Source organism: Aspergillus melleus (genome assembly GCF_016097325.1).
Source record: "Aspergillus melleus strain CBS 546.65 chromosome Unknown contig5, whole genome shotgun sequence".
In the NCBI taxonomy this organism is placed as follows: Eukaryota; Fungi; Ascomycota; class Eurotiomycetes; order Eurotiales; family Aspergillaceae; genus Aspergillus; species Aspergillus melleus.
This window is the reverse complement of record NW_025763374.1, coordinates 2,917,455-2,936,430: the sequence shown is the minus strand read 5'-3', so window position 1 is coordinate 2,936,430 and position 18,976 is coordinate 2,917,455. Positions and strand designations below refer to the sequence as shown.

General features: G+C 49.2%; 7 protein-coding genes across 7 annotated transcripts; 3 read left to right on the top strand and 4 right to left on the bottom strand.

Moving 5' to 3' along the window:
• Nucleotides 1-4,344: 4,344 nt before the first annotated feature.
• LDX57_009371 (uncharacterized protein) lies at nucleotides 4,345-6,311 on the bottom strand. The gene is made up of 4 exons (XM_046091097.1): nucleotides 6,115-6,311; nucleotides 5,907-6,057; nucleotides 4,585-5,833; nucleotides 4,345-4,526 (listed from the first exon to the last, which is right to left on the bottom strand). The coding sequence occupies exons 1-4, from the start codon at nucleotides 6,281-6,283 to the stop codon at nucleotides 4,491-4,493; spliced, it is 1,605 nt and encodes a 534-aa protein (XP_045947074.1). The 5' UTR covers nucleotides 6,284-6,311; the 3' UTR covers nucleotides 4,345-4,490.
• A 614-nt stretch (nucleotides 6,312-6,925) lies between these two features.
• On the top strand, nucleotides 6,926-9,289 carry LDX57_009370 (Zn(II)2Cys6 transcription factor). The gene is made up of 5 exons (XM_046091096.1): nucleotides 6,926-7,388; nucleotides 7,445-7,728; nucleotides 7,802-7,926; nucleotides 7,981-8,921; nucleotides 8,972-9,289. The coding sequence occupies exons 1-4, from the start codon at nucleotides 7,097-7,099 to the stop codon at nucleotides 8,816-8,818; spliced, it is 1,539 nt and encodes a 512-aa protein (XP_045947073.1). The 5' UTR covers nucleotides 6,926-7,096; the 3' UTR covers nucleotides 8,819-8,921; nucleotides 8,972-9,289.
• Nucleotides 9,290-9,467: 178 nt separating this feature from the next.
• On the bottom strand, nucleotides 9,468-11,227 carry HXT5_3 (sugar porter family MFS transporter; the record flags this gene model as incomplete). The annotated part of the gene is made up of 2 exons (XM_046091095.1): nucleotides 9,468-10,859; nucleotides 10,913-11,227. The coding sequence occupies 2 exons, from the start codon at nucleotides 11,225-11,227 to the stop codon at nucleotides 9,468-9,470; spliced, it is 1,707 nt and encodes a 568-aa protein (XP_045947072.1).
• Nucleotides 11,228-11,888: 661 nt separating this feature from the next.
• LDX57_009368 (uncharacterized protein) lies at nucleotides 11,889-13,919 on the bottom strand (the record flags this gene model as incomplete). Its single annotated transcript, XM_046091094.1, has 7 exons — nucleotides 11,889-11,965; nucleotides 12,011-12,061; nucleotides 12,120-12,221; nucleotides 12,271-13,069; nucleotides 13,121-13,282; nucleotides 13,339-13,509; nucleotides 13,575-13,919. The coding sequence occupies 7 exons, from the start codon at nucleotides 13,917-13,919 to the stop codon at nucleotides 11,889-11,891; spliced, it is 1,707 nt and encodes a 568-aa protein (XP_045947071.1).
• Nucleotides 13,920-14,797: 878 nt separating this feature from the next.
• Nucleotides 14,798-15,715, top strand: LDX57_009367 (uracil phosphoribosyltransferase; the record flags this gene model as incomplete). Its single annotated transcript, XM_046091093.1, has 5 exons — nucleotides 14,798-14,975; nucleotides 15,033-15,180; nucleotides 15,239-15,339; nucleotides 15,399-15,603; nucleotides 15,673-15,715. 5 exons carry the CDS (start codon nucleotides 14,798-14,800, stop codon nucleotides 15,713-15,715), a joined length of 675 nt encoding a protein of 224 aa, XP_045947070.1.
• Nucleotides 15,716-16,138: 423 nt separating this feature from the next.
• LDX57_009366 (uncharacterized protein) lies at nucleotides 16,139-16,924 on the bottom strand (the record flags this gene model as incomplete). The annotated part of the gene is made up of 2 exons (XM_046091092.1): nucleotides 16,408-16,924; nucleotides 16,139-16,331 (listed from the first exon to the last, which is right to left on the bottom strand). The coding sequence occupies exons 1-2, from the start codon at nucleotides 16,821-16,823 to the stop codon at nucleotides 16,139-16,141; spliced, it is 609 nt and encodes a 202-aa protein (XP_045947069.1). The 5' UTR covers nucleotides 16,824-16,924.
• Nucleotides 16,925-17,276: 352 nt separating this feature from the next.
• LDX57_009365 (URC4/urg3 family protein) lies at nucleotides 17,277-18,722 on the top strand (the record flags this gene model as incomplete). The annotated part of the gene is made up of 4 exons (XM_046091091.1): nucleotides 17,277-17,432; nucleotides 17,490-17,817; nucleotides 17,875-18,048; nucleotides 18,100-18,722. 4 exons carry the CDS (start codon nucleotides 17,277-17,279, stop codon nucleotides 18,720-18,722), a joined length of 1,281 nt encoding a protein of 426 aa, XP_045947068.1.
• Between the last annotated feature and the right edge of the window lie 254 nt (nucleotides 18,723-18,976).

Genomic DNA, 18,976 nt, shown 5'->3' with positions numbered 1-18,976 from the left:
TCTCATCCTGCCATTACCAATCATAGGATTAGCCACTGAGCCGTACACCGGTGTAAGTATTTGGAAAGTCTCTCCCGAGCACAGCCTTCGCGCTACGGTGTAAGCACAACTCGCCATTATTACAGCATGACAGATTAGTGGATGTATTGAAACTCCCGAGGGAAGCGGGGGCTGACGAGTCTCGATGTGTGGAGTAGGAGATACGCGCAGACATCGTTCCCTACTCCTCCAAACTTTAGGCAATCAGCGCAGGTCCATGATTGTTTTCCAGTATCACATTTGTTGCGACACGACCAACCTAATATTTTTCTTGTCGGGGTTCGGAGTTTCCATGTCTTTAGTAGGGTACAAGCTAGGTTGTTTTTCTAACATATTGTGAGCGCTTGAGCGGTGAAATTGGCTTAGTTATGTACAACCATGATGAGTGAGCGAGAGTGTGGTATCTGAAATGGCCATGGCTAGGGTATGATGGTTTTTCAGCCCTTCCTTCTTTCTCTGGGCTTGAGTACTGAGAATGGAACGAAGGTGCGAAGAGCAGCAGCAACTAGAAAATCAATACAATCAACTCTAATGGCTGTTTGAAATAGCTCAGTTGAAATAGCTACCTTGAAAAGTCTTGATCCATAACTGCCAATTCCCAGGAAAAGAGATATTCCAGCATGAATTACTTGAGCCATCACCATCTTAACTCCGGTGTATATATCCGTTCCGATACGGGCCTAAGCGCACTTGTCATCACTCTCTAGCTTGTAACTGCGACCTTCATGTGTATCAAGATACAGCACAATTACTTTTTATTGTCATCTAGAACAATAAAACATACTCACTACTCAGATCAACAAGGATTCATGAATCGTTTCGTGTTCCGGCGCTCGCCCAACTATTGTTGCCAAATTTCTGTTACTCGGCACTTTCATCGCATCACTACAGATTTCTCTAACTACGATGCTCGAGGGAAGTTGATCACAAGAAAGATCCCTATCATCATCGGAGACCCAGGTGAAGCCTATGTCTTGATTTATCCAGAAGTTGGAAGGGCTCTCAGTGCTGCAAGTCCCGGCTCGTCTGCGGCTAGTATTGATGACAAGTGCAAACTTATGTTTTTCCATAAACCTGGATTCTTTGGGTTTGGTAACGTAATCCACAAGCGAGCTGCGAATCTAAGCGAGCTGCGAATTTTCAATCAATGCAACCACTACTTGAAGCTATTTAACCACTAACTCCATTAGATTTGACTAAATAAATATATGAAAAAGTAGCTATTTACTAGGACAATTTCGTATAGTATGTCCTACTATTCCACAGCCACTACAGCGGGCAGGAGCTCGTCGACGAGGCACCGGAGTAGGTTCCTCAGACTGCTCATTAAACTGCATATCCAGCTGCTGAACGCGATTTTGGCCTTCTTGTACAGATAAAAGAGTATTCTCTCCTAGTAGAGCACGTCTTCTTGCTTTCTTTTTGTATTTTCGCTCGTTTTCGGCTCGTAGAGACTTGATTTCTTGCTGTAAAAGAAGGTTGGTTTGCATCGCCATTTGAGCAGCCTTTTCAAGATGTTGAATATGAGCAATTGGGCTACTAGAAAGCTTTCGTTTAGCACTAAGGCTGTTCTGTAAGCTGCGTATCTCTCGATCTAGCTGGCGAGTATTCTGTGGAGTCTGGAAAGCAGAGGAAATTGATCCTTCAACTAGTGACGGTGCAGGTGTAGGTGTATGTAGTCGAAAGGTAAGCTTCGAAAGAACTCGTTCTTGATCAAGTGGTTTAAGTCCTGCTCCTGCAAAGCCACTGCAGATATTCGTAGGAGTAAAGACTTGAGCCCGGGCGTCTGGATAAAGTGATAAAAAGTCTTCTTTATCAATATGGTTATTACCCGCAATCATACGTCCCTCAAGCAGCTTTCCATATGCGCGTTTAAGCGGGCCAAAAACACCCACATCAAGCGGTTGAAGAAGGTGTGAAGCGTGGGCAGGCATGCAAAGACATATTATTGCATTTTGTTTGCAAAAATCGTCGAATTTAGCAGTCAAATGACTACTATGGCCATCCAGAATGAGTAGGCGTTTTGCACCAGTCATATAACGCCTGGAAGAGGGTTCAAAGACATTTTTTAGCCAAAGAAGACCTATTTCATCGGTAGTCCAGCCATTTTGACTTGTTGCAATCCACCAGTCTCCAGCAAGCTTAGGTTCTTGGAACCAAGCAGCTTGTTGTTGGGTCCCTTTCAGTATAAGAATGGGTGGTATATGTACGCCGTTTGAGCTGACTGTTTCGATGATTGTAATCCATTCACAATTACTCTGAATAACCCTGCGTGGTCGCTCACTACGCTCCACTGCGGTAATTACTTTAGCAGTTGAGCAGAGCCCCATTGCAAAGCCAGTTTCATCAAAATTCCAGATATCGTTCTCGTGTATGCCGTGTTCTTGGATAGTCTTGTGGACCAGTTGAAACCATGGTATTATAACCTTTGGATCTTCTTGTTTTGCACGTTGATATGTAATTCGTCTATTATATCGTGTACGTAGTTGAGGATGACGTTTGGTGAAATTATATGGCCAGTTAGAACCAACATTTGCTGTAGGATTTCGAAGACGCGCGCGAAGTAGGATTCCTGCTATTTCGCGTAAGAATTCGGGCCGCATTGGAAATCCTCGCATATCTGCATCTAATAATTGCTTAAGAATCGTTTCTTCTTCAAACTGAGTAAGTTTATGATTATTGGCGCGTGTTTCTGATCGTGGTGTTGCACCGTTGAGTCGATTGCGTAGGGTACTTTCAGAGATCGCAAAAACCTGCGCAGCGCGTAATACCGATTTAATTTGGCCCTTTCGATAAGCTGAAACAGCCATTTGAATACGTGATTCTTTAGAAGGAGGCATGTTGTATTTGGTGTTGAAGATATGACGCGTTGAATAAAGAGGGTGGAGTTTTGATTGAAAATTCGCAGCTCGCTTAGATTCGCAGCTCGCTTGTGGATTACGTTAAGTTGAATCCATTATGTAATACCATAAAGAATAACTAACGTAAACCACAAGCGAGTCGCGAATCTGAGCGAGCCGCGAATTTGTATTCCCATACAATTTGGCACTTTTCAACTTGGAGTATCTCCACCATACCTCTATTCTAAAAAAATATATTAAAGACCTGAAGTATTATATAGGTAAGTAGTATAATATCTTTTTTATATAATAAAGAAACCTATGGGAGTCTTTAATACATAACCAGCTTTATAATACAGTGTAATTTATAATACCTGGACAATTAGCCTAATAAATAGATTAAAATTTAGTACATTATCGTTAAATAGTGTCATATAATTCTAGTTTTAAATAGTATCTTATACGACATAGAAATGGCTGAGATATCCCGAGTTCAAAAGCGCCATTTTGTATGGGAATACAAATTCGCGGCTCGCTCAGATTCGCGACTCGCTTGTGGTTTACGTTAGTTAGTTCTGATATTTTGAACATTAGATTTGTCTGGCTACCCTCGCCTCTATGTCCCAAGAGGCATCCTGCCCCAAACAACGTCAGAGGCTAGCCCCGCTACATTGTTTTTGAGTGGGAAGATGCATGAAATTACTCTCGATGGTACTCCCGAGTCCCGACGGTAAGTTTGGGATCATATTTTTTGTTTCTCACAAGGCCGATATCTAATCCTGGTTTAAAGAACATTTTGCTAATCTCGCACACTCTACCGGGCGGGATATGGCGAGTGTTTTAGACCAACTGAAAGATATGTGAAGCTAGAGAGTGGCGAACTTCCTGACTACTAGAGAAATCCAGGCACTTTAGAGAAAGTACACACGCCTGCTATTCAATGACGAGTTACCAGGGATAGGGTCAAATAACGTGTATTAAGATAGAAGACTGATAGTACATGATTTTCCTAGCTAATGGGGCACTTGATTGGCCACTGACTCAAATATGTCTCTTACCTGTTATCACGCAAGAATGCCAGGAAGCTGTTGTCCACTTGTTTGTCTTTCTTAACTAGCCAGTTGTACACTCATTTTGTTTTCTGGGTTGTCTTTCTCTTCTCGCTTTGGATCCTATTTGTTGGCGTTGGAAGGTGTGAATAAGACTAGGTTAGGTAGATAGGACAGCAGGCCTTAGGGCCGGGCACACTCCCAGCACAGCAGTCACTCTACAGACATGCTAAAAGGGTATGGTTGCTGCTAATGTTAATTTATGAAGCTATAACGATTATGAATATCGCAATATTTACAAACAACTGCAGCAAGGGTTAGGAGGAACAGGTGACCTCACGTGCACTGACTGACTACTAAAAAGGACGCAGACGAAATAGATCGTGCGGGCTACAGGATCACGAAGTTAAGTATATATCCTGACTTGACTTGCGAGATGGATTGTCGGAAACGCCTGGTATCAAAATAAGTATTAACATTATGCATGATATCATGCTGGTATTCTACAGGATCGCTTGGCCCCTACTCCGCCAGTCTAGCCCAAGCACGCAAATTCGCACATCTATGATCGTTTCTTGAAAACCAAATTGCAGCCATCCTGAATTATATATCAGCACATGCCGGGCAGCAGGGGAATGGAGAAGATATATACTGACCATTGGAAATAGGGTAGCAAACACCCGAATCTCCTCTGAGAGGGGCGTGGGGTGATGCTCCCAATCAAGTTCCAACGCCGCCTTGCCAATCATACCGGCCATGGAGAGCGGCACGTATCTTCTGGCAAGGCAGTCATGCGGACCCGCACCAAAAACGAGCCAGTTCTTGGTCTTGGACTCGGCGTCACCGGTGATCCAGCGATCAGGGTTGAAAACATTCGGATCGGGATAGGCTTCCGGATCGTGGAGAGCGGGGTAGCAGGACGGGATGATCATAGAGCCCTTGGGAACGGTATAGTCAGGCGTGACAGGGAAGTTCTTCGTTGCCAGATAGGGAACGAAGATAACGGGAGGTCTGTGGCGAAGGAGCTCTTTGATGACGGCGGCCGTGTAGGTGAGCGACTCCAGCATGGGAAGATCGAAGGGTTTGTTCTTGTCACCACCCCGCGCAGCCAGATTCTCCTCTCGCAGTCGGTTGAGCACATCGGGCCGTTGAGCGAGGATCTGGAACAACCACGTAGTGGCACTGCTGGAGGCATCTTGGGAAGCGAACAGGAAGGTGAACAGAGTCTCAGAGATTTCTTCGTTGGTGAACTCCCGGATCATGTTCGTAGGCTTCTCCAATCCCGTCTCACCCGCTGCCGTTCTTTCACGATAGCGTTCTGACTCCATCATGTGAAGCACCCAGTGATCCACGACGCACGTAGGTGTAGCACTCTTTGCCATGTTGACTTTGCAAGCAGCGGCACATTTGGCAAACTCGACATGAACAGCGTCAGCCGTCCGCTTGCCCAACCAGGTCTTGGTGAACGGAATATACATTGACAGAGGGACGTTGACCAACTCCATCGCGGCGGTGGCAAGGTAGAAGTCGTCGGCAATCTTCTTGACAGCGCTTTGCGAGATATAATCGCCGAAGAAGGTACGGCAAGAAAGCGCACAATTGATCTCGCGGAACATGGTCATGAACGCCATTGGCCGTCCCTGGTTCGCCTCGCTGGCAGCAACGAACTTGTTGAAATAATCTCCCAGCACCTTTTCTTGCACTGGAAGGTAGGTGGAGATGGCCTTGTTGGTAAACAGAGGCGTCAATCCTCTTCGGTACTCGGCATGGGCTTTACCCTGGAGGAAAACCCATGATTTGTGGCCAAGGAGGTCTTTGGCGATAGGCACAATGCAGGGTTCGGCATAAGCGGGTGATTTGAAGACCTTGTGGGCAATATCACGGTCGGAGGCGAGGACGACAAACCTACAATGCTGGCGCGTAAGTAAAAGACCCTTCGATCTCCTTCAGTCGGATAACCAATGGACGAGACACATACTTGTGGAAGACCGACACACAGCTGAGAGGCCCGCTCGCCCACTGTGCCAGATATGCCTCGAATTTTGGATGAAGGGCTTGGATAAATGGGCCCATGAGCGGGATCTTGAACGTCGGTCCAGCGATTGAGCCCTTTCGCTTGAGGTACATGACTAGAGGCCTATTAGCCAACTGCATTGACGGTATACTTCACAATGCTAATCGATTACCTTGATCGTAAACCACCACGCCCAGCAAAAATGTCACCACATACTGCCAGGTTGACCAACCCAGAAGAAACTCTGGCACGGCGTCTTTCAGCGGAGAAGTGGTGAAAGCGCCGGCCTGTGGCAGCTCTTGCTGTGAGCTGAAAGTGGCATTGACGAGTTCAGCGTCCATGGTGAAGTCCTTGAGGTCCTGACGAACAGAAAGTAGAGTTGCGCAACATGTTAGGAGGAGGGAAAGGTAATTGACGAGCTGCTTAAATCAACCAGGAGAAGCGCATAAACGGCCGGAACGATCCGCTAACCAAAGAAGATGGATGCCTGTATAGGGACTGCCTGATTAGGACTAGACTCCGAATGCGACGCACGGATGCCGCATCGAGGAGGCATCGGGGACTAGTCCTCTTTGGGCCGGTGGAGTCTGGCCGGATCTCGCCATTCGACGCGGCCGCAGTATAACCGGGCATCGAAAGGAATCGACGGCCCCTTTTCTTATGAATTATCATCCCACGCTGAGCAGATGAGACGAGAGGCTTTGCAATCATTCCGGTGCCTGTGGAGCTATAAGCATTTGTCCAGTCAGCCAATTCAATCTGAGGGATTCCACCGGATCAGCAACTGGCCCGTAGTGACGCATCATGCACCAATTCTCCCACAGTAGTTTAACGGAAAGCCCCTTGACTGAACTGGAAGATCGATCGCTATCTATATCACTCTGTTGACAGCGATCACTGTAGGTATATCCCCTAGAGACATGCATCGACCCGGATAAATTGCAAAGAAATCGATCGGGCCAGAAGGATGGAAGACAAGTGGATCTGCTTAGGTAACAGGGCAGAAGTCTTGGCGCGGCTCTGATTACGCGCCTGACGGTTCAGGCTGTCAGTCAGCCGGGGTCTCCACCAAACATTCTTCCTTCTTTGATTGTTGCACTTCTTACCGACTTCGCCTTAGAGGACTTCGTCCCTCCTGCTGTGTGCCCCCAGAGATGCGCCAAACGCTCCGTCGATCCTGTGCCGCATGTGCCAAAGCCAAACATAGTTGCGACTTGCGCACGCCGCGTTGCTCTCGCTGCGAAAAGCGTCAAGTCAAGTGCATCTATGCGAACGAACCCTTGACGGCGCCGCCGGCACCTCCCGGGCGGGGGAATCCCGGATCTTTAGGACCTGTCGAGGGCCTCGGCGCTCTCATTACCTATCAATTTGGGTCCCTGGATCCCTTTGATTCGTATCCGCAGACGAGACTTCCCCGGGAGCGCGTCCAACGTCTCATCCATAGCTGTAGGTAACCGTAGTCGTTCTTTGTTATCGAGCGAGGCTTACATAATTGCTTCCAGTTGTTCATAAGATCGCATTTCAATACTATCCCCTGGATCTCAACCCTACCTCTAATCCATTTCTCATCTCTTGGTGGCCCCTCGCTCTGGGCGATCCGGCGCTATTCCACGTCTCATTGCAGACGGCATGTCTTGATGAAGAGCTATTGGCGCAGAAGGGCTTTCAAGCCTCCGAGATTCTCAACGCCGACTCCGTGGCTTTGCTCCGACGCAAAGTACAAAATCCATCTCTCGCTGTACAAGACGGCACGATGAATTCTGTCATTACCTTGGCGGCTATCGAAGTGAGATCAACCCGCGCTAATGGTCCCATATTCCCTGTTCTACCGAGCTATCGTGCTGATCCCACTCACCCAGTTCGGAAAAGGCAATATCAAAGTTAGCGAGATGCATGTCGACGGTGTCAAAAGGCTGATTGAAATGAGAGGTGGCATCAACTCGGTACGGCAAACCAGTCCGCTGACTGCCAGAATGGTGAGCTGGTAAGTGGGGTCCATGGATCCTTTGAATTGCGTTGAGCGCTTACATCCGCAAAGGGTATCGATGATTGTCACAGGCAACCCTCAGTTCGACACGCAGGATGATTTCGGCACTGGCAATGGCATACCCACCATCCCGGAATGGCAGCTGGAGTCAACTGCCTGTTATGATTTATCCGACCTCGGCAGCATTGAGGTCGAGTATGCCGTTAGTAACGTTTTCATCCGCCTTCGCAATGCCTTCCAGCGGGCGCAGCAAACGCCGTTGCCCTCCCCGCGACTTCATGACCTTACATGCTTCGTTGTACACCGACTCCTTCTCTCGGTGCCGGATCCGACAATGTCCCAGTCATCTTCACCAATCACCGAGTGTATTCGCTACGCAACTGTGCTGTATATGTTCACCATTCAGGGGCCATTATACTACTCGCATGCCGTCATATTGAACATGATCGTTACCCGATTCATGCATAATCTCAAGCAACTCGACCTGATGAATTGTGGGCATAATGACTCACTAGACACATGGTTTCTTGCAATCGGGATGGTCGCTTCAACTGGTACATCCCACTACCAATGGTTCACGAGCAGGGCAAGGACACTAGCTGCTCAGATAACCATCCGCCACTGGAATGACGCTTTTGTGCGTATCAAGAGCATTCTGTGGCTGGAAACAATGCAGGGAGAAGATATATTCCGGCCTCATTGGGATACGGTTTTGAATACGACGAGTCAGCCAGTCTCGCCAGATGTCATGATGTGTGTCTCGCCAAGCAGTACCCATGAAGCTCCGCCGCATATACCTTCTTGGTATCCGGACTACCCGGACTACTCGACGGATGAAAGTCTCCCACTGTCGATGGAAGATAAATTGGACATTGAAATGGTACCATGATGGTGCAACCAGGATTGAATACATAAACGCCACCAACCGGTGGGAAGTAACAATTCACCAGCTACTCAACGCACGAGTTGGTCGTGACATAGAACTGATAGAGGTGAGCTGACCTGCCGAGCCACATGATCCCCATGCTTATCAGTCCTACAGTCAAACTGAAATCGATATGTGTCGCTCAGCATCACTGTTGCTGAATTACCAGCGCCGACGCGTACAACTCTGGGCTTTTCCATCCATTCGCTTTGGCCTAGTCGAAGGTGAATCGCTCTCCCATATCTCTGAGGGCTGAGCTTTACACAGGATACACACCTCCAGCGTGCTACCCAGATTCGTCTTGGGAATTTGGGAAATTCGATCAGTATTCCAGAATGATTGTAGGCACTTGTCGCAGAGCTTCATAGGTTCAAGGTCAACCGCTCCCAGATAGCTCTAGACAGCATCTATACAATACCACATGGATATTAACCCTAGCAAGAAGCGCACATAATCAAGCAGACAGACAATTGTATTCTGTATGTATAGAATTTAGAGCAGCCCTATGGTAAAGATACAAATGAATGCCTATTCACGATCCAAAAAAGTAACTCATATAATACATCAAGCCCAAAGCCAACAGAAAGACCAATAATATACACCTAGTCCTACATTACACCCTAAACTCCCCTCCGGGCCCTCCCCTCCCATTCAAGTCTGACACATGAGCTGCCCTCCCCTCCACAGCTTCAGACTCCTTCTCCCACGAACTACCACCCCTCTCCCTCTCACTCGACTCATCAACCGGAAACACAAACTTCGAGCTCTTCCACGGCTTCACCTTCATCACATACATCGTATCAATCTCCTCCAGCGTACGCCCCTTCCCCTCAATAACAGCCACATAAACCAACGCAGCCGCCAGGAACAAACACCCAGCAAAGACATACCCGAGCCGGAAGTCGATCGCACTGGTGATAAAAGGGGTGAAGAACGCCAGTAGGAAGTTCCAGAGCCAGTTCGACGCCGTGGCTAGGGACATTGCGCGCGCGCGATACTCACTCGGATATAGTTCTGCGATGATGGTCCAGATGAAGGGACCCCAGGTAGACGCGAAGCCGAGGATGAAGAGACACGCGAAGACGACCATGACCACACCGGGGGTCTTCGTCGACTCGGGGTTGTCACGGTCGAGCAGGAAGTGGCCGACAGAGGCAAATACCATGAAGCAGACGAACATCCACAAGGCGCCGGCGATAAGCGAGCGACGACGACCATAGTTCTCGATCAAGTAGAGGCCTAGAAACGTACACCCGAAGTTAACGCCGCCGAGGATCATCTGCGTGACGTAGGAGTTCTGGATGCCGGCGCCGCGGAAGATGGTGGTGCCGTAGTAGAAGAAGTAGTTGGCGCCGGTGAGCTGTTGGAGGGCTTGTAGGGCGACGCCGACGGCGACGCGGTAGGCCATGCGAGGCGCCCGGAAGAGGTGCATCCAGGTGACTTTGCCGCGCTGGACTTCCTCCTCGTACTTTTGACGGATCTCCTCGAATTCGAGACGTAGGGCGCGGTGGTTCCGAGGGACCCCGTACATATTGGAGAGCGTGCGGATGGCGCGGTCGACTTTGCCGTGGCGGTAGTCGTAGCGGGGGCTTTCGGGGAAGAAGGCCATGCCGACGCCCAGGATGATGGCCCAGATGTAGGTGACGCCCATGGGGATGCGCCAGGAGCCAGTGTTGTTGTGGTCCTCGGTGCCGAAGTTGATGCAGTTGGCGACGAAGATGCCCAGCGTGATGAAGAGCTGGTAGGTGCTGACCAGGGACCCTCGGATGTGTCGCGGTCCCGACTCAGCTTGGTACATAGGTACTAGCAGGGAGAGCGCGCCGACCCCGAGTCCGGCGACCCAGCGGCCCATAGCGACTTGATACCATTTTCCCGAGGGGCTGGAAATCTGGACGGTGATGCCGATGCAGAGCATGCCGCACCAGCCGGTGATGGACCATTTGCGACCGATGCGATCGGCAATAGGGGCAGCGATGAGGGCTCCGATGAGGGTGCCGATGGAGAGCTTCGTCCGTCAGTATCAGCTTGTAAGAAGGCAGATCAGGGAGGTAGTCATACCAAAGCGACTATCAGTCCCGATCTCACGTTCGAAAAATAATAGGTCCCATCCGATCCGAGCTGCCCATATCGCTGCAGGAAATTCTTCATCTCAAGAAATCCAGAGATTTGACCGGTATCATAGCCGAAGCAGAAACCGCCCATGGAGACAAAGATACCCATGAGAAAGGAGCGCCAGGTGAGTAATGGAATGCGCCCATCGACGACCTCCTCCCTTTCAGTGCCGGGGATAGGCGCGACATGGTCGGGGGGGATTTGATCCTGGAAATGAGCATCCGGCTTGATCCGGGGGCCTTTGGATCTTGAAAACTTCATTTCTTCGAGTCGGTCAGTTACAGGGATGACTGGTTAACCAGCATGAAAAAGAACATCCAATCCAATCTCACCCAAGAGTAGACCATGTCCGGCCTTAAATGCTTCCCCCGAAGACGATGATGCCATCGATGGGCAAACACTGTCGCATGTGGCGTCGAATTGTACGACGTGCCACCACGCGGTCTGGATCATGGATCAATCCGGGGATGGCGACTCGGTACCGAACTTTATCCCCGGGTTTGTCTGGATAGCACACCTCCCCCACACTCCGGGATCCCCGGTTGCCTGTTCCATTTAGGTCAGCTGCCAGGGTGACGTCGGTCCAGGTTCGGGATACGAGACTGTCGTCATGACTTCGATATTTTGTAGGTGGTCAATTTGAATGGTACGCAGGGCGTGGGTGTAACATGACAGTTGGTGCGGCGATATGTAGGAATTCTAGTTGGTGGACGGTTGTGGAAGCACAAGTGGAGAAAAGATGCGGTGAGCTGATCAGGTTATACAGGTTCATCCTGGGCTGGAACATGTTCTAAGAGGATTTATGATTGTTGGGATCTTGCTGCCATTAGAGCTATCCCCAAATGGCTGGACGGGGTTGAAGGATATCGACAGGGAATAAAAAGCACACGGCCACGCTATGCTTGACAGAATGATACCCACTTTATTGATCCCACCTTGAGGACACGGTTTTCGTTGCAGTAAAAAAAGGCCAGTATGCTTTACCAGGAGCATGGCGATCTAATATTACATTAGCGTGGTCGCTGCAGGGATGATACTACTTACCACCGAGGAAAGAGTCCTTATTGCTTGTGCGGACGGCGGTTCCATATGGCGCTAGCAACTTAGTACATTGAACTATAAGCAACATAACCATTTTTCGTCAGTCACGTACCTATCAACGGGATATTAACCCCAATCTGGCCGACATTGACCCTTCGCTGGAACGTATTGGCATGTTTTCCACTCGTCGTGAAGATAGAGCATCCATTTCCATCTGTTCTCTCAGTCAACGGATTTCACCGCATCGAGGGAAGCACACTTACATTTATTGTGATTGATCAGTTCAATAGCTTCATCCAGCGTATCAACCTCCATGCATATCAGCACCGGTCCAAATATCTCCATCTGATAGCACTCCATATATGTCTCCACTCCAGTGAGAATCGTCGGACCCATGAAATTGCCATCCGGATAATCCGGCACTTGCACATCTCGGCCGTCCAGCAAAACCGTGGCCCTCTCCTCAACTGCCCGCTGGATGATTGCATCTACTCGCTTCTTGGCCGCCTGGTCGATTAACGGCCCGATCTTCGATTCCTGATCCCCTCCACAACCAACAACCATCGACTTCGCCAACTCGGTCAATTTCGGAATCCATTCTCTAGTGCTCCCCACAAAAACAGCGACACTCAAAGCCATGCACCGCTGACCTGCAGCGCCAAATGCACTTCCCGCGATCGCAAACAGGGTTGGCATCATATTTGCGTCTTCGAGGACCACGCCGTGATTCTTCCCGCCACATTCGGCCTGGACGCGTTTCCCGAGAGATCTGGCAGTATCGTGCACTTGCTTAGCTGCGGTTTCAGAGCCAACAAAGTTGATAGCTTGGACAGAGGGTTGGTTGATTAGCTGAATTGCTGTTGATGGGCCGCCGTGGAGAACATTGAAGACACCGGGCGGGAATCCAGTTCTGAGGAAAGCCTCTGCAAGAAGCGATGAAGTGGTTGGTGCTCGTTCAGATGGTTTGAGGATGGTCGTGTTTCCCGTTATCAGCGCATACGGGAGTGACCAGAGAGGGATCATGAACGGGAAGGTGAAGGGGGTGATCGTCACGCAGACTCCCTGATCCTCGGTCAGTTTTAGGGATGTGAGGTTAATGGATAGGAGACTCACGATCGGCTCATAGAAGGTTTGCAGCAAGGTGACGTCGTTGAGGTACATGCCCGCCATCTCAGGGCCAACTGAACATGCGGCGTGGATACAGTCTAATCCCCGGAAGACCTCTGCGTCTGCATCCGCCAGCGTTTTGCCTACTTCTCGAGATAGGCAGGTTACCTGGAACAGGAGTTAACCTTGTTGCTTTCTCCCCGAAAAAGGATCAAGTCTCGCACAATCTCAGGAGACATTTCTCTCAGCACATCAATTAGCCTCAGAAGATGTTCTCTTCTCGTTTGAAATCCCAGCGCTGCCCATTCTGGCTGCGCATCCTCCGCGGCATCGACTGCACTCTGGACCTCGAAAAGTGTGCTTGTCGGCACTCTGCACAGCAATCGCTGCGACACCTACATTTCATATCATTATTATCAACCCAATTTAATAAGCAATATCGCAGGAGAGTCATGTATACCGGGTCCAAAACACTCCCCCAATTCTTCGCCCTCGACATTACACGCTTATTATTGATAAACAAATGCGTTACCGTAGGAGGCGGGGGCGGAGACTCTTCCAAATCCGGAGATCGTCGTTCATTCTCGTAGTCCTCTAGATCTTCAATCTCAATCACGGGGTCAATCTCATGATTAGATTCCGCTCTCGATCGACTCGATCTATCGCGCCCATCGTCCGATCGGCGCCGCACATGGCCTGAAGCTGCAACTGGCGCACTACTATCCTCACCACTGCTAGGCGATACACTGCTAGCAAAAGGCGTGAATCTAACGCGTCTGGAAGAAGTCACCGGTGCTTTTGGCATGGTCAGCTATCGCGCGCAAAATTGAGCAGGGAGATGGCTATCTTCATGATTGTTGATTGCGAGGTTATGCCTTATCGCCTCGGTCCCCTTTTTGCGGGGAAGACTGATAAGGTGTGGGGGTCTCTTACGTAAGGGTGATAAGGCTGGATACCAGCATCTTGTGTTGGTGATGATACCATTAAGGAGGACACATGGTTATTTAGTTATTACTGTCATTTTGAAACTCCATTGAAATAGAGGTTCAGGGGTTTCAATGACTTTGGGTGGTTAGTGACCTAGGTATATACATCATAACACTCAAGGTGGGGGTATCGAAGGACTACCAGCTGAAGGAGCACATCATCCTGGAAAATATGAATCCTACTCTAGCGTACTCCTGTCTGTATGATCTCATGGAAATACTGTCAAATATAGCAAGATAGACAAAGATCACTCAGCACATGACCCTTTACCTCCTGCATAACCCAATTGCGGGGAAACATATTCCCGTGAGGGGGTGGCTGCGAAGCATCTGAATACAAAGAACCTGAGGAGTACATGGCACCTCCCTCACTGATAAACCTCTAACGTGCGGCAGTGTCCGATAACAAGTCACTGCTGGAGCCTCTATCAAAAAGCAGCTGATGCACTGCGATAAGCTTAATCGGTCCGTGGGTGATCATATCTTATCAGCGCCATCTAATCGGCACCTACCGTTGAACAGCATCGTGCAGATATACGAAAGACAGGTTTCAGCAGTTGTCTCTACCTCGACGCTCTAAAACACTGACTTCCCTCGGAAAGTAGCGACTTTAAGTCCTGTCTCCTTCTAGTGCCTCAGTTCCGATAGTGCTCTCAAACCCTCCAGTCTAACACCTAATCAACTTCCGCCAATAACGATGGAACAATCCAATGGCGTAACTCCCACGGAACAACTACCACCGATCAATCGAATCACCCAACTCGAGCAAGATGCACCTCTTCTCAGTCTGATGACCAAAATCCGAGACGCAAGCACATCGCACCGCGACTTCTGTTCTGCCGTCGACAGAATTGCCCAACGGCTTATCACTTTGGGTATGTACTGTACAATGTCTGTCCAATTGTCGATCTAGATTACACTAACAGAGATAGCACTCACTCATGTTCCGTCGGAGCCTCAAACCATAAAGACGCCTACAGGGGCGACCTATATGGGAATTCGACATACCAAGGACGTATGTGGAGTGAGCGTACTCCGGGCAGGCGCTAGCATGGAGCATGCGCTGCGGAATACATGGATGTTGGTCTTTCTCCCAACTGCTTAGCTATACACCATGCTAAGGAATCTCGATATCTAGGGGCCCATTGAGCTTCGGACACATTCTAATCCAACGAGACGAGCAAACAAGTAAAGCACAGCTGTACTATTCAAAGCTACCACGGCATATCAAAGATAATGGTAAGTCTACCGCCTATATCTAGACACATGTACGTTTTGCTGTAGAGCTAATGAATCAGTGGTGCTACTCCTGGAACCAATGCTTGCAACTGGGGGTTCAGTCATTAAAGCCGTCCAGACACTGAAAGACCACGACGTGCCTGAAAATTCTATTGTTCTCGTCAATGTGGTAGCCTCGAAGAAAGGACTTGATGTTGTGTCGACGACCTTTCCTGAATTGAGAATTGTGTCGGCGGCCGTGGACTCGGACCTTACTGCTGAGAAGTGAGTGTTCTCCTGTCGGTTGGTTTTAGCTGTTCTGTTTGCTGACTGTGCTCTGTGAAGTTATATTAGTCCTGGAGTGGGTGACTTTGGAGACCGGTATTATGGTACTTAGTGTTTTCTGTTTGGCTGGGTGGTAGCTTTTGATGTCGTCTATTTTGACTGTGTTGGCGTTTGGTTTTGACTATCTGGCTTTGGTGCTTAAATTACACATCTTGAACATATACATACCAGAATAGGCTGCTAAATGACATGCCACTTATCTCCAATCTTATGAGTTTTGTTCAAGACATAATTGAACTTGTAGTAAAACAAGGTGGCGTTGAAGCGTTGAATAACTTTGGACCTGGCAACTGAGATGTTTCTCTAATTATCCACGTCTATCAAAGGGTCACCTTTATTGTAACTATTGCCAAAGCCTTTGCAGATAGTGTAGGAAAGACTACATGCTACGTTTCTTAACTAACTTGTCAGCTTCGAGCACTTAAAGCGCCATATTCAAGTGGTATCTGCTATCAAGAAACATATACCGGCCCTCTTAAAATCCCGTTCCAAACAACCTATCTCCAATGTCCCCCACTCCCGGCTCAATATACCCCTTATCATCTAAACCCGGGTCAACAGCACCAACCACAAACTCCGTCGACTCAGGCCACACTTTCGCAGCACGATCCAGCCCAACAGGCGTCGATAACAACGACAAGAACGTAACCTTGTCAATTCCCCACTCCCTACCATGCCGAACAATTAGCTTCTCCACACAAAACAAGGATACGAACAAGAAAATGGAAAAGGGAGATTACTAACTTCAAAATATCCACCACCGCGCCCGCCGTACCCCCAGTTGCAATCAACGGATCCAACACAATTGCCTGTTTAATATGCGCCGGTTTCATGGGCAACTTGTTATAGTACTCGACGGGCTGCAGGGACGATTCATCACGAAAGATACCCATGTGATAGACGGCCGTTGTGACGTCCTCGGGGACGTTCTTCATGAAGCCCTCGAACATGGCCAGACCGGAGCGTAGGACCACGATGATTGCGAGTGTTTCGTTGGCGGGGGCCTTGAGGGTGATGTTTTGGGCGATTGTGGAGGCGGCTTCGTGTACTAGGGCTCGGACGTTTGAGGGGGTGAGGGTACGGTCGCGCAGCTGGTCGAGGAGGGTGGTAAATGTGGGATCTTGGATTGTGTGGACGCTGGAGAGGTGGGAAATGGCCATTTTGGCGGCTGGTTTGCTAGTATGTGCTGCTGGGATGTGAAGTGGTAAGGGTGGGATAGATGGTGGAGAGAAATGTTATTGGGAGATGGGTGTTCGATGACTGGGACAGGTATCAGAGTTGATATAGGACGAAGCCGTTACTATGGACACTCGGTATAACCAGGACTTGACATGATATCGCCGGACTATCTCACGCTATAGATTACTCCAAGCCCATCAGATAAGATAGCCCTATCAGCCCTCCCCGGCGATAAGCCTCGGAGACAGCCCAAAGACCTAAACGGGAAGGGCTTGGCACCTGCAGCTCGCCGCGTACCAAATCACCTGCTCTTGACCTGCATCCAACCCCTCATTCTGGGTGCGTTGTCAACCTCTCCTCTACCTTACGAAGCTTTCTTCTGTTTCGGCTGTATCTGGGAAATATTCACATTGTCAACATTCAAGCTACCCACCATGTCAGACACAATCAAGTATCTCCTTAGCCTGAAGGCCGTCCGAGAACGAGCGCAAATCGTCTTCCAGAATGCGGAGCAAGGCAAACTCAACCATTTTGACTATCATCCAGAGAAACTAGACGCAACCGCCGAGTATGTGATGGATATTATCGAGGTGAGTACTCCATCCTACTAAGGACATGGAACTCTACTAACACATTCCTCCGTAAAGAGAGACTTCGGACCGGACAAGTACGACCAGATCCCCCCTCACGGTCGCTGGCAGCATTTCGACGTCGGTGGAGTACCTAGGATCGCAGAGTTGATCGAGCGATGGGACTCACAGGGATACGACAATGCAGAGAAAGTACGAAGCCTAGTTGACCTGTTCTTCGTATCGGTTCTCTTGGACGCCGGCGCCGGAGATCACTGGCGCTTCCGCGAGGAGAAATCTGGACAGGTATATAACAGAAGTGAGGGCATTGCTGTTGCCTCACTTTATATGTTTTTGGATGGGGTTTTTGCAAACAAGGGTTCTTCGCGTAAGGATGTGGTGCATGGTAAGCGTATCCGACCTCGGCACTTATTACATAGGGGGCTGACGCAGTTTCGACTAGGGGAGGCATTGCAGAACATCACTGCGGAAGAGCTGTCTCGTGGTTTCCAAGTCAATGGCGACAACCCTCTAGTAGGGGTTAACGCGAGGGCCGAGATCATTCAACAACTGGGATCCTCCCTCCGAAAACTGTCAAATATCTATGGTCCGGAGGGCCGTCCAGGAAGGCTTGTTGGTAAGTGTCGTTTCTTAATGCATGAGTTACGCTTTGCCTAACACTACGTAGACTACCTGAAATCTCAAAGCATAGAGACCATCGACTACACTCAGCTCTGGGACGCCCTGCAAACCACTTTGATCCCAATCTGGCCATCCGACCGGACCCGCATTGATGGAAACCCTATTGGAGACGCATGGCCTTTGAAAGTACTCTCATACAACCCCTGCAAATCTAATACGGGCAACATACAGCCATTCCACAAACTCACTCAGTGGCTGGCATACTCGCTAATGGTCCCGTTCCAACGCCTCCTGTCTGTCAAATGGACCAATGCCGAGCTAGGTACTGGATTACCGGAGTACCGAAATGGAGGGTTGTTCGTGGATATGGGTGTCCTTACATTGAAGCCCGATACGTTGCAGCGAGGGTTGAAGACCTCCGGGACCAATCTGCCTTGTTATAAAGTTATGGATGATGAGATTGTTGAGTGGCGTGCAATGACGGTCGCTCTTCTTGACGTGTTGCATAGACGCATCTTAGCGAGTGGTCGGTTCGGTGAGACCAAGTTGACTCTGCCGCAGATACTGGAGGCAGGATCTTGGAAAGCCGGAAGGGAGTTGGCCGCTGCGAAGAGGCCGGAGAGTAAGTGTAGTCCGATTCTAAACTCTGGCGATGGTACATTGTTTTAAATGGCGAACTCCCGTGCAGCTACGTCTCGGGCTGTGAGCAGGACAGATCAATTGAATTCATTCTGGATTTAGCCCTCTCGAAGAGCCAAGCTATATAAAAACGTAGCCCTGATATTCTAGCATGTTCCCTATCTGCAATGCTCGTACCCTGACTCCAAGCCCTGTCACCATAGAAAGCTCCAACAAAAACATGTAGCCAGCAATCATTCTTCAATTTCGTGAAACCACTTTGTCCTTGACCCATATATAGAGAC